General features: G+C 36.8%; 1 protein-coding gene across 1 annotated transcript; it reads right to left on the minus strand.

Moving 5' to 3' along the window:
- Window positions 1–8,485: 8,485 nt before the first annotated feature.
- On the minus strand, window positions 8,486–19,239 carry tmem170a (transmembrane protein 170A). Its single transcript, XM_056478179.1, has 3 exons — window positions 18,814–19,239; window positions 12,826–12,996; window positions 8,486–10,192 (listed from the first exon to the last, which is right to left on the minus strand). The coding sequence occupies exons 1-3, from the start codon at window positions 18,947–18,949 to the stop codon at window positions 10,062–10,064; spliced, it is 438 nt and encodes a 145-aa protein (XP_056334154.1). The 5' UTR covers window positions 18,950–19,239; the 3' UTR covers window positions 8,486–10,061.
- Window positions 19,240–19,445: the final 206 nt, after the last annotated feature.

Raw genomic sequence — 19,445 nt, forward strand, 5'->3', positions numbered from 1 at the left:
ATGTTTCTAGCATGAATTAGCATGTAACTAGCATGTTACTAGCATGATTCTAGCATGAATTAGCATGTTACTAGCATGACTAGCATGTCACTATCGTGTTGCTAGCACCTTTCTAGCACGATTAGCATGTCAGTAGGATGTTAAAACTGTTAGCGTGTGTTAGAATAGCTTGTCACAGTCTCTGGGACAGTTGCTAGGGTGCTGAAATTGGTTGCTAGGGAGTGGCTAGTAAGTTTAAAGGTAATCAGTGATTGGCTGCTGGCTAGACTGAGTTGAATGAGGCCAGACTCTAGTCTGTAGGACAGTCTGATGCAGAGTTATGAGCTCACAAAGGTTGATCCAATGTTAAGTAAATGGGAGTCTTTTACAATGCAAGTCTATGGGACAGTTGCTAGGGTGCTGTAAGTGGTTGCTAGGGAGTGGCTAGTAAGTTAAAAAGTCATCAGTTATTGGCTGCTGGCTAGACTGAGTTAAATGAGTCCAGTTAGAAGTCTGTAGGACAGTCTGATGCAGAGTTATGAGCTCACAAAGTTTGACCCAATGTTAAGTCAATGGGACTTTTGGGATTTTTCTGGGTCGTTTTTCGGAAAACCCAAAGTCGGATCAGTTAGAAAAGATATAGCAACCCGAGTCAGACCAGTTTGAAGGTTTGACGAAAGTTTGAAGTATGTAGCTTGAAAGGCCTAGGAGGAGATACACTTAGAAATTAGTCTCAGAAGAAGAAGAAGAAGAATAATAATAAGTTTAAGATAGATAACAGTATGCTGGCTTTTCAAGCCACCATAATAAAAACTGCCTGCTAATGCATGGGTAAATCTTCAAAGGGAACAGTGTTACATTTTAACCTCTTTCACCTCATCCTGCTTGCTGTTTTACTATCTAAACAATGAAAACATAATATAAGTCAAATTTGTTTCATTTTGATATTATGATTAACAGACACCAAACAGCCTCGTGTAGCTGCATATTTTTATGAGCTTCATCTTCACACTACATATTTATAACAAAACAGGGCTTAAATATAACTGTCTCCTTTCATTTCCATTGAAAAGAATTAACTTTACCCTGTCTCTTTTGCAGAATATCAGTTTTAATAACCAATAATGGCCATTATAACAGTATAACGTACATTAAATTTAAACGATAAAGGTAAGCAATCAGTCAATGTGCAGAATCAGTGTATGTGGTTACATAAATTAATATATTAGCTTATCTTTGCACTCAGCCAAAACAGTTAACTGAGAACAAGTGATTCAAAAGACATAAGAATTGTTAGATAGAGACAACAAGATGAATTCAATATCACGTTTAACAACTATAGTGAGATGAGATCATCCAGCAGATGAACTGTCTGACGTGCACTATACTCTCACCTGGGGTTTATGCTTACCCGCTGAACTAGTGGCTGCAGCTCTGGGCAGAGAGTGTGTGGTCACGTGATTTGCGTTTTTAGCCGTGTACTAGAATGAACAGAGAACTTTTCAGAATCGCTAAATGAAACGCCGGTGTATTTCCCGATATTTCTCTGCGCCTCCCTTGCGTTTCTTCTCTCTGACTCTCGACTATTTTGACAAATACACACAGACGACGCACGCTCACACGGAGTCCAAAATAGGAGTTTGTGATTGGGCCAGCCCAATGTCAATACCGAAAAGAGCCAATGGGCTGCAGAGTGTCACATGGGCCGGCCCGGTCTGTCTGTCCGGGAAAAAAAGCATCTACTTTCAGAGAGTCACAGATCACAGCAGCGTCAATCAATAAGGCAGAAAAAAACGATAGGCTGCTAAGCCTTTTATGGGCCGATCAAATCATAAGACGATGATCAGCCCGGCCCAAAAAGTACGTCGGCCCACCGGGAAAGTGCCCGGTCTGCCAGATGGCCAGTCCGCCCCTGATAGAGTGTCATGTGTGTGTTTATGTATAGAGTGTATCATATGAATGCAGTATATCATGTGTGCATATGTATACAATATCATTTGTATATATGTATATAAGGGCCACGACGCGAGCGCACCGCGAGTCACATGACAAGAATTGACAGATCAGCTTCAGCTTCTATGGAATATTCATATTTCGGTAATGGCCCGTTTCCACTGAGTGGTACGGTACGGTTCGGTTTGGTTTGGTACGCTTTTATAGCCGTTTCCACTGTCAAAAAGCGTACCGAACCGAACCGTACCGTACCACTTTTTCGGCACCCTTTCGAAAGGGTACCAAAGACGAGAAAGGGTACCAAAAGGCGGAGCTAGACGCGCAGCTGAACGCTATTGGTTTACAGAGGTACGTCATTCGCTTACGCAACAAGCCAGAATGAAAACAAAAAACCCGCCATGTTTAAAATACACAGCCGACGAGCCGAGACATTACAGCGGAATGATTTATACATATAATAACGAGCCATGGTCGACCTGGGCTCAAACAAACCTTGTCGTCGTCTTGATAAACAGCCACAAAGCCAAGAAAAAGAGCAGATTTACCCTGTGCCCCGTAGTTTTTTACGAGGCAGTCTGAGGCGCGAACGGTTTCGCTTTCTTGCTAGCGTTCGCGCGCGTCTCTAACATATCTGAAATAACAAACTTCTTGAGCTGATGATAATAACCTGCGCTTGATTATTGATGTGCTTTTAAAACCCGATCCTGTCAGACACTGACAAACGCGAGAGTGAAGCGTGAAGAAACAAAGGAGAAGCCGGAAAAAAGGAGCACATTATTTCTCAGCAAACGTGAACAAAATGCCATGTATAACTAACTTATTATCTTCACATTTTGGACTATTATGAACTCAGATTGACGTAATTACTCTCTAACAGAGGCTACGTGTGCTGCGGAAGATTACAGACACAGATGAGAGGTTTTCACTGACTAGGCTATAATTTGTATTGTTTTGAACCTAAATACGGACGAAATGTCTGCTGTGTGTATTTCTTCTGTAGTTGGTAACATTTCGGAGACTGTAAGGGGCTGTATGCGTCTATATATGTTCATTTATTTAGTTATTTAATATAATTACAGACGTTACAGTAGGCTGTTTCGCACTATCATTGATCTGCAGTTATAATCAACTCATGTTCATTGAAAAATTACTAATAAACATTTATACAAAAGCATTTATGTGTGTGAAGCATCTGTTTTGTGAGAAGTGCTTCTCATATGATATGTAAGTGACCCATACAGCTTTATTGTAGACAATTCCTCGAGCGAGAATGACGTCGACTGAAACTGTCTGTCATACACCACGCCCACCAAAAGGGTACCCTTGTTAGTGGAAACGCAAGCCTGATAAAGGTGACCCGTACCAAACCGAACCAAACCGTACCGTACCGGTCAGTGGAAACGAGCCATAAGACTAATTTTCTCAGACAAACACAGAACACCTAAACACTGCAGTACTTTGTACTTTTCTCCATTAATAAAACTTGTATAAGAGTGTGACAGCAATGTTTTATCAGTTTGTCAAAACGATTGATGGTCGCATCCTAAGGAAAGAGTACATCATGGAGTACGTCCAGGAGCTCAGTGGTATCGTAACTGACCTCTCCCACCAGAGACCCGGGTTCTATTCCAGACTTTGACGGGAGTGTATCATGTGTGTATATGTTAAGAGTATATCATGTGTGTGTGTGTGTGTATGTATGGAGTGTATCATATGAATGTAGTGTATCATTTGTATAAATGTATTGAGTGTTGTGTGTGTATATGTATATGAGTGCATATATATACAGTATTATTTGTGTATATGTATAGAGTGTCGTGTGTGGATATAGAGTGTGTATATGTATAGAGTATCATGTATGCAAATGTATGGAGTAGAACTTGGGTCTGGTGTGAGAGGTGAGTTACGATACTACTGAGCTACTGAAAGTTGATAAACCCCACCGGCGAAATACAAAACACTCCTTACATATACACACACATACATATACTTACACAAATGATACACTGCATTCATATGATATACAGTATCATTTGTGTATATGTATAGAGTGTCTTGTGTGTAAATGTATGGCGTGTCATTTGTGTGTATAGAATGTATCATGAGTGCATATGTATGGAGTGTATCATGTGTGTAAATGTATGTTGGGGTCTAGTCCACCTTTGTCAAGACCAAGTCCTTAACCAGTCGAGTACAAGTCCAAGTCCGAGTCCAAAAGGGGTCGAGTCGGACTTAAGTCAGAGTTCTTAACGTCTGAGCCGAGTCCACACAGTCATAAAACTCATTCATTAATTTTCAGGGGTCGCCACAGTGGAATGAACCATCAACTAGTCCAGCATATGTTTTACGAAGCGGATGCCCTTTCAGCCGCAACCCATTCACACACAAACTCACACACCTTGGCCATTTTTGTAAATTCAATTCCTCTTTAGCGCATGTGTTTGGACTGTGGGGGAAACCCCCAGGAGCCCCCGTAGGAAACATGCAAACTCTAAACAGAAACACTCCTGGCCCAGTCGGGACTCGAACCAGTGACCTTCTTGCCATGAGGCAACAATGCTAAGCACTGAGCCATGGTGCCACCTAAGTTAAAAAAAAATGTAAATAATAATAAAATGATAACAAAATGCCTTGTAATTTTTTTGTTAGCTTGCTTTAAATTCAAATGAAAATAGGAGAATATATGTAGAAGTTTTATTATTTTACAAGACTCACACATTTGACATTATTCTCATGCCACTTTCTCACATTACTTCTGTTTAAATTTCGCTTAAATTACTAAGGCAACAATTTATTTTAATTAAAGGGCACATAATTTACCTCTTTTTTATGATTTATTATTAATATTATGGTTCTTCTGAGTGTGCCAGTTTAGTAGATTTAGTAGATAGAGCCAGTTTATTATAATGTGTTAAAAAGTGTCATGTTGGGGCATGTACACAGCTCGCTGTTTTAGGGGTGTGTTGCTTCACATGAAAATTAGTTTCGGCTTCCCGCCCAACGTAACAAGGGGGCGGAGCCCACCCGCTCTGTGTTTGCAACAGAGTCAGACAGGCAGACTGAGAGAAGGAGCTGGGTGAGAGGATCAGCATTCAGCTGTACATGTACGACTCGGACACAGACCAAGCAGAGAGTACAAAATCATTTGTGTCTTTGTATAGTTTTACAGCCAACTGTGTGCTATTTTCAAGTGCTGAGCTAGACTAATAACCACGCACACTGAATTAACTTTGACTGAGGCACCAGATGTGCCGCTGGAAGTCGCGACACGGCACACCAGACACTCTCTGTGGCGTGGCAGAAACATGAAGTGTCCCGAATCGTCGCACCACGCATTTTAGAATTCTAAACATAGGTTTCTGCAGCGGTCCGCGGCGCCCAGCCACCGACTTGAAGCACTGTTGTGTGTACCCTGATAGAAACCTATGTTTAGAATTCTAAAATGCATGGCGCTGCGTCAGCGTCGCGCCACGCAGAGCGGCGCTTCTGGTGTGCGACCTGCAGGCAAGTTTGTTATTTTATTTCCAATGGAGAGATGGGCACATGAGGCAACGTGCTTTCACTTTTCCAGCTGCACCTAGTTAAGATCACAGGGAGCTTCTGTGATCGCGAAAAATGCAAACGGCTGAAGTATAAGGTAAACGCAATGAGAAGTACATGTTTGCAAAACTACCTAAAGATACAACCAATAATTCCGATTAGAGCGATAATGTGGAGAATATTGATCTTGTGTTGAGCCCAATGAGCCTTGCATCTAAAAATAGAGCAAGGGTGTTCCTTTAGTAATATCGCTTTGACTCTCAATGAAAAAGGCGGATGTCAATGAACAAACTGAGGATATGATGTCAATCAATATTGCACTCCTACTTCAAGTTGCGGTCTGTTGAAAACCGCTCCAATTGGTCCACCGTTTTTATGTTGTTAAATATGAAAAAAAAAGGACTGGGTGTGTTCATTTCACCCCAATATGAGAGTTTATACACTATACTTAATGGTTCAGTGTTACCTCATTGAGAAAAATATTATGCTGGTTCAACATTGTACTCTAAAAAATGTTATCCCTCTTTGTCCTCAGTAACTGTAATGGATCACCTTTACATTTATATTAAATTACATAATGCTATTATTATACATCTTTTACCTTGTTGTAAAAATAGCATGTGCTGGTTTTGACACATGGCTGGGCTGCTGGTTTAACCTGGTTCTTTGTTTGTCAGGAACTATTTTTATACAGTCTATTCTGTCAGGACCAGCAGCTCACAGAAACACATGTGCAATGTAGAATCTTTGACAAACAAACAAAAACACACAAGCTTAACATGTGAAATATGTGGAACAGATGTGAAACATGGGTTTGGATTTTTTTTTTATGTGAAATAAAATGAGTTGATCACTTGAATTTAACACGAAAAAGGTTCTAAAACCCTCAATTCACTTGTGTTTCACACAGGGGCATATTTAATCAATAAGCAAGGTAAGCAGCCACTTAGAGCCCCAGGAAATCTGAGGCCCCCCAAATAAATACCTAGAATTATACCTACAAATTATATATAACATTGCTTTCTATTGTATTTTGTACGACGAGGGTCCAAATTTTTACATTTTGAACCTAGTTATCTGCACAAATGTCTCCCCAGGAAATAGTTCATTTATTATTTTTAGTTGTTAATTCATTTGAAGAAAATAAATAATTTAAAAGGTTACAAGATGTTACGAGACGTTTTACTTATTATTATTTTGCAAGATAAAATGTAGGAAAATAGCCAGAATGAGATAAGAAATAAAACAGCAAAATAAATATAAATAAATTAAAGCACAAAATGTGCATTTTAGATCTTTTGGGCCCCCATGGCTGAGTTGCTTAGTGCCCCACAAATCACTAAATCCGCCCCTGGTTCCACATATGCTTTTCTGTAAGTGTTACACAATAATAGTGTATTTTAATGGGAAAATAAAGGGAATGGCATGCTATATCATCCTGAAATCAACTTCTTTTCTCCATTACCGAATTGTTAGAATGAATGACTCAGTTTCAACGCCCATCATGCGTTGTATAATTGAATATATTTAAAAACGAATATTGCACCTCCTGGTGTTTAGTGCAGGCAGTGCATGTCTGTTGTGCTCCACAATACGGAGTGATTATTTAACCTATTTTTTTATGTTTTTGTGGCCATTTCTACTGTTAACATGTTGTTTTCAGCGCCATTCGTTTCCAGATTATCTTTCAGCTGTACAAAACAGCTCATTGTGCTGTTTAATACCACAAACAGCTAATTCTCATTTTATTTTGAAAGGAATAGTTCACACAAAAAATAAAAACATTTCTTTCCTTTAAATTAAAACATTAAAAAAGATATACTAAAGAATGTCATAGGAACAAAAAATACTATGCAGATGCTTAAAAAAATGAAAACAAAGATTTGAAGATTGGGATTTTTTAACACAAAAGAAGATGAAAAAATAAACAAATTAAAAATGTATAAGAAAATAAATCAATTAGTAATAAATAGTAATAATAATAATAATTACATTTACTGTTATCCGCCATGCTGTTGTTACAGGAAAAAAAAGCAACACTGTGGTGTTGTCATTAGTTATAATATATAGAAATATATAGAATATAGAAATATAGAAATATATGTAATGTTTATTGTGTGAGGAAATGCAAATACAATGCAGGTAGAGCGATGCAAATGACCCACAAATAATGGTGCAATCCAATAATTGGTCCAAGTTACCGAGAATTATCCGGCCACGTTCTTTTCTGCTCACTGCGCATGAAACAATAACCACCAACCAATGAGAGTGATTGTAAACGCAAGAAAGATGATTGCTTGAAAATATTGTCCAGAAAAACACGAATATCTGACATTTCCCAGAACAGGATCCGACAAGATCCTGCTCAAATGAAGCACTGATTTATATATTTCTAATGTCCCGCTGTGCAGCAACTTAAAAAACTTTTTTTTGAAGTGTTGTGAATGACGTGCGCTGGGACGAATGTCCGCATGTGCCCAATAAAAACGAGGCAGCCAGCAGGCACGGTAGAAAACACTCCATGACAACGCTGCTGTAACTTTCACTCATTGGGAAATGTTTCTCTGTCTGCGTCAAGTCTTGCCGATGTCCCGCCCCCAAGAGCCATATACCCCACCCACCATTATTGGAAGGTTCGTTCAGCTCCACACACAAAACTGTAGAGTGCTATATATATCAAACTCGCGGGCCGCACTTACATTAAACTTTCAAATTAAGGCAGGGGCCACAAACTATCGGCCGCGAGTGAGACCCCTGTTCTATTGTGTGCCATTGCTTTTATTTAGAACACGATTTATATTAGCCTTAAATTAGCGTTTAGCCTCGATGGCTCACTCCTGTTGGTCCTCAATCTGGCAACATGAGCTTGCGTTTGTTTTGATACAGGAATGCAATACCTAGTTCAACCACTGGGTGTCAAACTTGCATACTGCACCTTTAATGCACTCGTCTTAATTAAAAAAACAAACAAACCTTAAACACAGAAGAACAAATCACAATAGCAAACACAAGGTGGTGTTATTATAATCTAAAGTTAAACCATTTTATTTCATGAAAATACTAGCAATTGGCACTTATTATACAGTAAGAAAATTAAACTTGCCCAGAAAAAAATAATAAATGAAAAGTATCATTTCGCAAAGAGTAAATCCAATTCTCAAGAATCAAAGACAGTACAATCAAAGACAAACCACAAAAGAACCAATGAGCAGTCACTCCACCACCAATGATTGGACTTTAGAAAAATAAATCCATTTGTGCAATTGAGAGACCATAGGCTCAGGCAAATAAAGCATAGCTTTCAGTGCGTCCCATTAACATTAGCGCTCCAGTCAAAAATGATCAGTCTGATTTACATGAACTCACACCAAACGAGCTTTAAATGACACTCCCAGACCACGAAAACTTCCTGAGGGCTTGTAATATGGGAGAACACAAATCTACAAATGCTTAAACTGACTGATATCTGAGACGTTTGGTTTAACTCCCCAAATAAGTGTAAAATCTCTGCTATTGTGTATTAAAATCATATTCTGATCCCTTTCAGCCATTACACTGTTAGTGCTGATGCTGAACATGAAGGGAGAACATCTATACGTGCCAGTATCCAATGTTATATACTTCTACACATACGTTTGGGTGTAGTTTTGTACATTCTGTTGTTGGATTTATCGATTTAACATGAGCTTTCTCTACAGGAATATTAAAAATAACAGTATCTGAAACGCATAACAGCTGTAGACTAGTGTTACCATTTCTTTGGTGAAGATTTAAGTGATTCTAATATGGATTCAGCTGAAATCTGCTTTACATTCACATATTAGGCATAAAGGTGAGGCTGCCACATATAGAATCGTATGGGCATGTATATGTCAAAGCAACATTAGATCACTCTAATATATACAGAAATAACAATATGAAGGCCAAATCCTGGAGCCCACTTGAAAAACTATTTCTTAATGACGCTGAATGCAAAAAAAAAAAAAAAAAAAACAGGTCCCAAATATGCTATTTAACCAACAAAAGCCACTTAACTCCAGTAGGAAAGTGTACGCTGTGAAACGATTACAATGTCAAAGTCCACAAACAAGTGTTCAATTGTAATCTCTTCAAATATGCCCACAATCAGGGGCAAAAATAGTCAAATTGAGCCTTTGGCCGAAAGTATTTATATAATCAGTGCAAAGTGAATGCAAGATGTTATTGTCAAGCATTAATTAAGGGCAAGCTTGAATGGGCTTTTAAGTATGTACACTTTTTTTTAACCTCATTTTAAAACGTTATAAAAGATTTAGAAAGGAAAATGAAAAGAAACTATAATGATGAATAGAACAACAACAACAACAACAAAATATACACATGTGCAAGATGACTCCACCTGAACGCAAGGCTAGCGCTGCTTTAAAGGTTGCTCGTACTGATTCATTTTCAAATGAAAAGTCTTCGTTCGGGAACCCGTTTGGAAAGAACAATACTGTTCTGTATCAAAGGAAAAGGAGTTGTCGAGGAAGTAAGGCCTCCATGTTTTGCATATGATGCCCAGGTGACGAAACGGCAGCCTGCTGTGCCAGTGTCTCTCTTCCTCAGTGCTACAGGGTAGCCAGAATTCTAAGGAAAGATATGATGAAAATAAACAGAGACTGTCCCACGCCAAACACCAAGGCCTCCAAGGAGAACATGCTCTTCCCTGCCGCCTTATAGACTCCTGCTATGGCTGCACCTGTGACACATACAAAACATTAAGCATTTTACATTGAGCATTTGTGTAAAATAGGGTTGCATGATATTAGAAAAAATCTGACTTTGCAATATTTTGTTTTGCTGCGATATACATTGTGATAGCTCCTGAATAGCTCTATTTGTGAAAGAAATCCTTCATTTAGATTGATTGGGTTTATTTTGTAAGGGTGTGAATCATGTATAAAAAAATGAAATTGCAAAAATAATTACAATAGAGCAAAGAAAAAAGTCAAATAAACAGTTCTTTATGGTTTTCCGGAGAGCCAAATAGTTTTCAGATACAGAAATTGAGTAATGTAAAATAACACTGTATAGTCTTCATTGTATTAATAAATCAGTAACATTATTCTTCATTCAACTTACAAATGTTTTACGTTATTGTGCCTGAATGTTTTACACTTGAAATGCCTTTAAAACACATGCAAATGATAAAGTTTCACTCTGTTATGGTTGTACATTGCAATGACTCCACAAATCTCATGTATTCTTAATTGGTAATCAACTATAATCTCCATTTAACATCGCATATCCTGAGATGTGACTATTGCAGACACACATTGCCATATCGATGCTGAAAAGAGACTATTTCGACTATTTAATCATTAAATAGATTAGGCCTGGTATTTTTATTGTATTTTATTTATTCATTTGAATCGTTTCGTCACAATTATTATTTATTTTTAATTTAATTTTTTAACGAATTGACCATTTTTTGTAAATTGTACAATTTGCTAAACGCCTACTCCACGAGACGAGACAAGACACGAGATTGGGTTCATGAAAACGAGATGAGATTTTTACACTATTTTAATAAATAATTTTAATAAATAATCCTTATTGATGAAACATATGAATGCTTTGCTAATATATGAATGGAAAATAGATTTTTATTAAAGAAAATTAAAAACTACAAAACAATTTAGGTGTTTTTTTTTATTAATTTGTAATAAATGTACTTCCATTTAAATGAATATGCATATAATTTTATGCATGCAATAGTTTTATACCAGGTGTGTGCAAAGAACTTGATTTTAAGTTCAAATTCAATCCTGCTTCCAATCTTCAATGCTAGTTTCACCCTCACGCTCCATCATGCTAACATCTCAACTCACTAGACAACTTTATACCTCGACAAGAAATCTCTTTGCGATTTTATCTCGTGACACCCCTAATATATATATATACACACACACACACACACACACACACACACACACACACACACACACACACACACACACACACACACACACACACACACACACACACACACACACACACACACACACACACACACACACACACTTATAGTCATACCACAGTCGTATCGCAGTATATACAATGCTAAATGGGGATTATAGTTGTTGAGGAGCCACAGAACAAAACACATGAGATTTGTGTGAAGTCACTGCAACACTGAGTTTAAACACTGAGTCACTTAAACACTGAGTTTAAGCATAAAAGAGTGAAAGTTTGTTACTTGTATGTGTTTTTTGAGGCCTGTGACTGAATGAGGATTTTAAAAGCATTCAGCCACACAAAATTGTACCTTTTGTTATTCTAATAATGATTGTTTACACAATAAAGACTAGAGTACTATTTTACATTTAATTATTCAATTACTGTATACCTGAATACTGTTAGACTTCTCAGAAAACAATTAAACGCTACTCATTTAATTGTTAACTTTAAAAAAAAAAAAAAAAGAGTATTGATTATATTTTATGCAGATTCTTTACAAATAGAGATATTTAAGTCATCTTGTGAAATTGTATTCATGTCGCAATATACATTGCAGAAAAACTATATCATGCAGCCCTAATATTTATAAAAATTTTACATGTTTTTTTTTTTTTTTATTAATTTCTAGGTTTGTGAAAGCCTTAATATTTTTCCCTATTTTAATTAGTGTATTATGTTATTATTTTGTAATATAATAAGACCCACAGTATTTCACAAAATATTTCTGTCCCTGTATTTAGCATAAGATTGGCAAATACAAAGTAGTTTAAAATGACAAAGAATAAAGAAGATAAGACAGAATAAGACACTAGAGGGCAGAGTATACATAATTGATTCCTAAATCATGAATTAATGATTATTATACTTAGTTATATTTTGCTATTATTAATATTTAATGCTGACCTTAATAATTCAGTTACACTTTATTATTAGATTAAATTTTCTTTTGTGATGTAAATTTCACATACACAGAAATAGTAAACAAATAATATTCTGCCAATATGTGAATGGCTTATAATGAAACTTTTAAAACGAGACATTCCTCAGTTCCTAGCTTATCTATGAAAGCCTACAGACTGATTTTTTATGTTTGCCAGGAAAATCTAAAGTATGTGTTGTGACAACGTTTTGTGTGGTGCATTTGGAATAGATGGTTTAGCAGGGTTTTAATGAAGAGAAAATTACTTGAATCATGTTGTACCTCCATTTTTAAAAAAGAATTATTAAACATCAGGAAAAATATATATATATATTTTTATTATTATTTTTTTTAAATATATATTTGTTTATCACCCTGCCCCTACTCAAGATAAAAACATCAACATTATATATTTTATATTCATCATGTGGTTAAAATGTAAAGCCACGTACTAGTTAGAACCCCTCCAAACAGCGGCCCGATGATACCCATGAGCAGGATGCCGAGTGGAAAAAATCGTGCCACCTTATGCCTGCGGAGGGTTGCCAAAGCCAGGAGGGCAGCAGGCAGGTGGAAAATCAATGAGGAGACGACGGCCCACAGGAACACGCCATACCACATCTCTGTCAATGAAACACATTCAGACCTGAAGATGAGCCAACAGTCTGTCAAACCTTCCTACAGCTGAGACACAAACACATTACAACACTTGTAGAAACCAAGGCTTAATATTTGGAGTGCTTGTAAGAGGTGAAGAAGCATTAGGTGTGTTACAACCCTGTAATCTTGTACATGAAATACTTAATGGCATATTTTCAGAACACAACTCAAAGGCGATAGACAGAAAAATAGGTGAGCAGATGGATGAATGAGTTGTTGGACAGATGGCTAGAAAGATGGATGGATAGATAGATAACTACAGACAAAGATTGACTGATCAATCAATAGACAGACAAAACTACAAACAGACAGACTGATTGAAATATTAATAGACAAAGACAAATTAAACTATAGATGACACAAATTAATTGATCAATCATCTGGTAGAAAGACAGAATACAGATCAAATGGCAGACGGATAGATACAGACAGACAGACAGACAGACATTGACATAATTACAGACAAACAGATAGTAAGTACAAAACTACAGACATTAGGCATGACACGATAACCATTTTGAAGGTATACCGCGGTTTGTAAAAGTCAAGGTTTTAAAACCGCCAAAAATTTATTTAAAAAAGTCTATTAATCTTTTTAATTATTTAGCCTGACATGTTTACTGCTCCAAACTATTATAAATCTTTCGAAAAAGAATATATTGTTTTCAAAGGGGAAAAAAGTTTTCGTTTTTTACCCAGACATTTAAAAAGAATATATTTTAGAGAAGTGATCATAATACCGTGATACTGTGAACCCGAGATATTTTTATCAAAGGTTATCATACCATCAGAATCTTATACCGGCCCATGCCTAACAGACATAGTACTGACTGATCAATCAATAGACAAAGAACTACAGAAAAACTACACTGACAGAACTAGACACACAGACAGATTTATTTGGGCCTTTTTAGGGCTCTTACCATACATTTTAAGACCTACATACAACTTTTGGTTTTAACCAGTAACATTGGTGACATTTTTAATTAAAGGGCACCTATTTTACCCCTTTTTCAAGATTTAAGAGAAATCTTTTGTGTCTCCAGAATGTGTCTGTGAACTTTCAGCTCAAAACACCCATAAGATTATTTATTATAGCTTTCAGAAGTTTGTATTTTTCAGCTCTGAGAATCTTGTAGCTGTTTTTGTTGCCTGTGCCTTTAACGCTAGTTCTCCCCGCCCACTGTTCCCACATGCCTGTCAGAGTATGATCGGCTGCGTCAGATAAACAGCACAGTGACAGACATGAAGGATGCAGATCTCAAGTAACGCTTGTGAGAAATACTACAGTAGGAACTTAACCAATGATTATTTAATGTATTTCTTGTTGAGTTAAAGAGTCGATGAGTCACAAAATGTTGTTACAAAGTTCTTGCTCACACACAGCAGACACACACACGCACGCACGCACGCACGCACAGCACAGGCATTTAAAACAGGGATTAAAATTGTTACAATGTTGCACTTTGAACTTGGTGCGGTTCGCTTTCACACAGCAAAGTTTCTAAACGGACCAAAAGAGCTAAAACAAGTCATGTGCGAGTAAACTCTCCTCACATTGGTCAGAGTTTCACGGTTTATTTTGCAGTCCCGCTCAGCTGTCATGCGTCCTTATTTTAATTTATGGCAATGAGCAACAAGACATTACAAGAGAAAAGGCACACTTTAATTTTGAATTGTGACACCCACAGACATCGTCACCAAGTATAAATCAGAGGTAAGACTTTCTCATACAGAGCCGTTGGCTAGAATTATGCATTATAGCCTTTACATTATAAAGAGAAATAACAGATAAACCAAGACTGCAGTTCAGTCAGTTTTCCCAACGGATACACAGCTCTTGTTAACAGTTAGCATGCTTTCACTTTCGTATTTTTTGACATGAAACACACATTTACCCATAGGAATGACATCCCGCCCTACTTATAATTCTCTATTCATATAGCCATATATGCCTATTACATGTCCATAATACACTGTGATATAGCCGGGCTTGGATCGTTTTGCTTTCTCAATACAATCGATCTGCTCCAGAGTTCGATTCAATCGAGCCGAGACCACCTCATTCAGGCGATCTTGGACCAATTGATTTGGCGCGGATCTGAGCGTGATTGCTGGTTTCACATATGCCAAATGAACTGTGCTAACTGGGGAAAGGAGACAGTAGGGCTGCTCGATTTTGGGAAAAATCATAATCACGATTACTTTGGTCTTAATTATAATCACGATTATTCAAAACGATTATCACTTGAACTCAAAATTATTCACCCTCCTGTGAATTTTTTTTTTAAATAAATATTTCCCAAATTATGTTTAACAGAGCAAGGAATTTTACAGTATTTCCTATAATATTTTTTTCTTCTGGAGAAAGGCTTATTTGTTTTATTTTGGCTAGAATAAAAGCAGGTTTAAATATTTTGAAACCTATTTTAAAGCTAACATTATTTGCCCCCTTAAGCAATATATTTTTTTGACTGTCTGCAGAAGATACTACTGTTATACAATGACTTGCCTAATTACCATAATTTAGCCTTTGAATCACACTTCAATCTGAATGCTTGTACTTTGAAAAAAATATCTAGTAAGTGGTTAGCGCGTCGACATATGGTGCAGTAGCACGTCAGAGCGTCACGAGTTCGAATCCCGGCTCGAAGACATTTCCCTACCCTACCCCCCTCTCTCTCTCTCCAACTTCGCTTCCTGTCCTAAATACTGTCCTATCTAATAAAGGCAAAATAGCCAAAAAATAAATCTTTAATAAAAAAAAAGAAATGAGTTATTAAAACTAATAGTTTCAGAAATGGGTTGAAAAAAAAACATCTTTTCATTAAACAGAAATTAGTGGGAAAAGGGTCGCTAATAAATCAGGAGGGCCAAGAAATTCTGACTTCAACTGTATATATAGTTATTTTCCTCCCTGCAAAGTACAAAGTAAATACAAAAGAATAAAAATATGAAACAAACTGTGCTTTAAGCATCTTCACTGTAAGATAAACACTTTAGCTACAAAAGTCCTCCAGTCAAGAGCAGTGTGTGATTTTCTTCTTTTGTTGTTTGATTAATAATGATGAAAACAGGCGGCAGCAGGAATATTGCGCGCTGTCACTTTAATGGTTTCTCTTTCACGTGTCTATTGATTCTCAACTCGTTTGTTTATTACACAAATAAGGGTTAATATGAATAATCTCTAAACATTTGACGCCTTTGACCACTTAAGCGCTCAGTGTTTCAGTGTGCGAATGAGACTGAATGCTTACCGCATGCTTTGTGTGTGCGCTGCATACACACAGAAGCATGCGGTCTCGTTAGCGCTTTTAAAAACATGAATCAATGAACGATGCGCATCCCGTGCTGCAAACGTTACATTACAGTACATGCTTTAAGTCATTTTCATGTGAAGCGGAGCTTTGCAGGGCAACAAATTTGTACAACTGGAGGGGGGGGGTATATGATGCAACAATCGTTTATCTCGATTAAAGCTTTTTCATAATCGTTAGAAGGCAAAATCGAAATCGAAACCGGATTTTCGATTAATTGCACAGCTCTATGAGACAGGTTCTGAAACAAAAGTCTAGGTGTGAAAGCACCCTTATTGTGTTTAGATCACTCCAATATGCCCGTGGACACACTATACCTACACACAGTTACAAAATAGATACTTATAAAAGATGATTTTCATCATAGGTGCCTTTTAAAGTATATTTACTCCATATTGATTGTTAGAAAGCGCAACTAACAATCTTACCTTGTGACAACTCCTTATCGACACAACATAATTCAAAATAATTGGAAACAATGCAGAAAATAATTATTTGAATCACTACCCCTATGCAAGCTTTATTAGAAAGTGAAATAGGAAAGAATACTTAGACCAATAAACGAAACAAATAAGAATGTCATAAACTTTCAGGTTCCATATACAGAATCCCATTTGCCTACACAGTGCTTGAATTCAGGCAACCTTTTAGCTTATACATATACATATATAATGAAAAGATGAAATAAAATTTAACTTTGGAAAATAACATTAAAAATGTATTAATACTTTTTTAAGAGCCTTAATTTTCTCTAAACCGATGTACCAACTTTAGACCCCATAGACACCCTGTAGATAGATGAACAACTGATCAATCAATGGATAGAAAGAGATAGAATACAGACAGACAGACAGACAGATAAATAAACATTGGAGTAAAGTTAGTTTTATATTCGCCCATTAGGACATTCTCCTTGAGAACAATTTCAGCAAAGAATTATTTGCATAATCCAAATAGAGAAATCATATTAGCAGTAAATGATTTTAGAAGTACCATATATATATATATATATATATATATATATATACATACATTAGATGTCGCCTACCCTGCTGTTGTCTATTAGAAGGAATGCGCCAATAGAGCCGCCATTTTAGTACATTTTAGCGCTCCTTTGAAATGAATGTGGGACCAAAAACAAAATCTACCTATGAAATGTTCTGCCTTTATGCTTGGTTTTCTTTGTTTGCTCATTACTAAACCCGTACACAGCACTAAAGTCCAGCATCTTCTCGTTGTCACACTGTCTTGACTAGTGCGGTTGAATGACTTTTGTCCTGGAAGCACTGTACAAATGTGGCAGCGCTGTTGACGCATGCTCAGGGTCCCTATGTGATATCTAGTGTATATATTTATGTAGAAGTACAACATTGTTCACAGCCAAGTGAACAGTGCTAATGTTGTTTTGAAGTTATACTTAAATGGGATTTTAGACCGAATATTCAAATTAGTGTGGTAAACAATATAAGGACTGTTAAAATGAACGAATGTGCAAACTTAAAACCAACTTTAACCTCAATTAAATGCACAATGAATCAATTGATAGACAGAAAGACAGGTATAACACGGACTGGTAGATAGATGGGACATTCTACCAGAAACATACATTTTCACTTATTAAAAATGTGACAGGGCCTGAGCTTTAAGCTCGCCATCCTCAAGAAAATAATCATCCAAAACATTAAATCATACAATACAATGTTAGAACACATCTTGATCACTGTTAGCGGCTCCTCCATCAAATGATGTCACTTCCTCTGAGTCACAGCCTTAAAGGTGTATTGCACACTTTTTATGGTAAATGTAATGCAATTGTGACAGGACTGACAGAAACATAGGTACAATTGTAAAATAGTATTTATTTGTAGAATTTCATTATAATTTCATGTTTTTAATCAAATAATGTGAATGATAACAACCTAAACTTGCTATTTCTGAAGGATTTTTCTAAATAACAGTTTTTAACATAACAAAACTATTAAAACTGTAGGCTCAATTAGGCTGAGGACAATGGCAATGACAGGGATTGTACATTTAAAAAGTGTTATTATTAAGAAAAAAACTATCTGAGAACCAAATGAATAACACGCTCCTTTACAGAACAACTCACAGAAATTAACCATCAGTCCATTTTAGACATTTTTGGAAATAAATACTGTTTTTACTGCATTTATGTTTATGTTTCTGGTAGAATGTCCCAGATATATAAGACAGACAGATCAACACATGCAGAACGACAATTTGAACAAGACATACCAGCAAAACTACAGACAGATCTCACCAATGTACAACTAGCCGGCCAAGCTAACACATTAGCATTAGATGCTAACACATCTCCAGTTTGAAAGCTGGATGTCTGGTTCGGTGTAATGAAGATCATACACCACAGTAATAGAGTCTTTCGGCAGCATAAATGAGCAGATCGAGCTGATGTATGCTGTCGGCAGTGGCGTTAAAACTCACCCGAGAAGTCGCACAGAGAGGTGTTGTTCCCGCAGGAGGTGTTATTAGACCTGGGCACCAAATTCAAACTAAGGATCTGCTTGACGAATCCAATCTGCACGTCCTGCATTTCTCCTACGACCAACGCTTCGATCATCCGTGACAGAAGTATCAAAGCCGAATAACAGCATTAGAAAGGGAAGGTGGGCTTTAGCGGAGCGTTTGTTTTTAGCACAAATGCTCGTCCATCTGCTTGAAGCTCGTTTCAAACCGCAGAAAGCCGACGACTAACGTATGCGGATTTGCTGTCATTTAGCTAAAAGCACTATTAATCTATCGACGCTCTGTAACGCCTATCAAAAAATCTATATGAAAGATGGTTTTATCCACCACTACTGTTCTGGGTTTGAGATTATCTCGCTGTCACCTGCGATTTGCTACGGGCTTGTGGGCGGTCCGTGAAGGGTTTGTTGCGTATGTCCCTGTGCGGTTACCGTAATACTGGATTTAAAAATCATATGGATAGATTTGTTTCTTTCTTCCTGAAGGATTATTTGTTTTTTAATATATGTACTCTTTTGATATTTGAATATTTTGTTATTTTATATATATATATATATATATATATATATATATATATATATATATATATA

This window comes from Danio aesculapii, chromosome 18 (assembly GCF_903798145.1).
Source record: "Danio aesculapii chromosome 18, fDanAes4.1, whole genome shotgun sequence".
Taxonomy (NCBI): Eukaryota; Metazoa; Chordata; class Actinopteri; order Cypriniformes; family Danionidae; genus Danio; species Danio aesculapii.

Bases quoted from the DNA above. Each gene is read 5' to 3' on its own strand.
- tmem170a (XM_056478179.1), bottom strand. From the start codon at position 18,949: ATGATCGAAGCGTTGGTCGTAGGAGAAATGCAGGACGTGCAGATTGGA. The intron at 12,997-18,813 runs GTGAGTTTTAAC...TTTCATTGACAG, and splicing joins CTCTCTGTGCGACTTCTCGG to AGATGTGGTATGGCGTGTTC. The intron at 10,193-12,825 runs GTACGTGGCTTT...TATGTGTCACAG, and splicing joins GTTTGGAGGGGTTCTAACTA to GTGCAGCCATAGCAGGAGTC.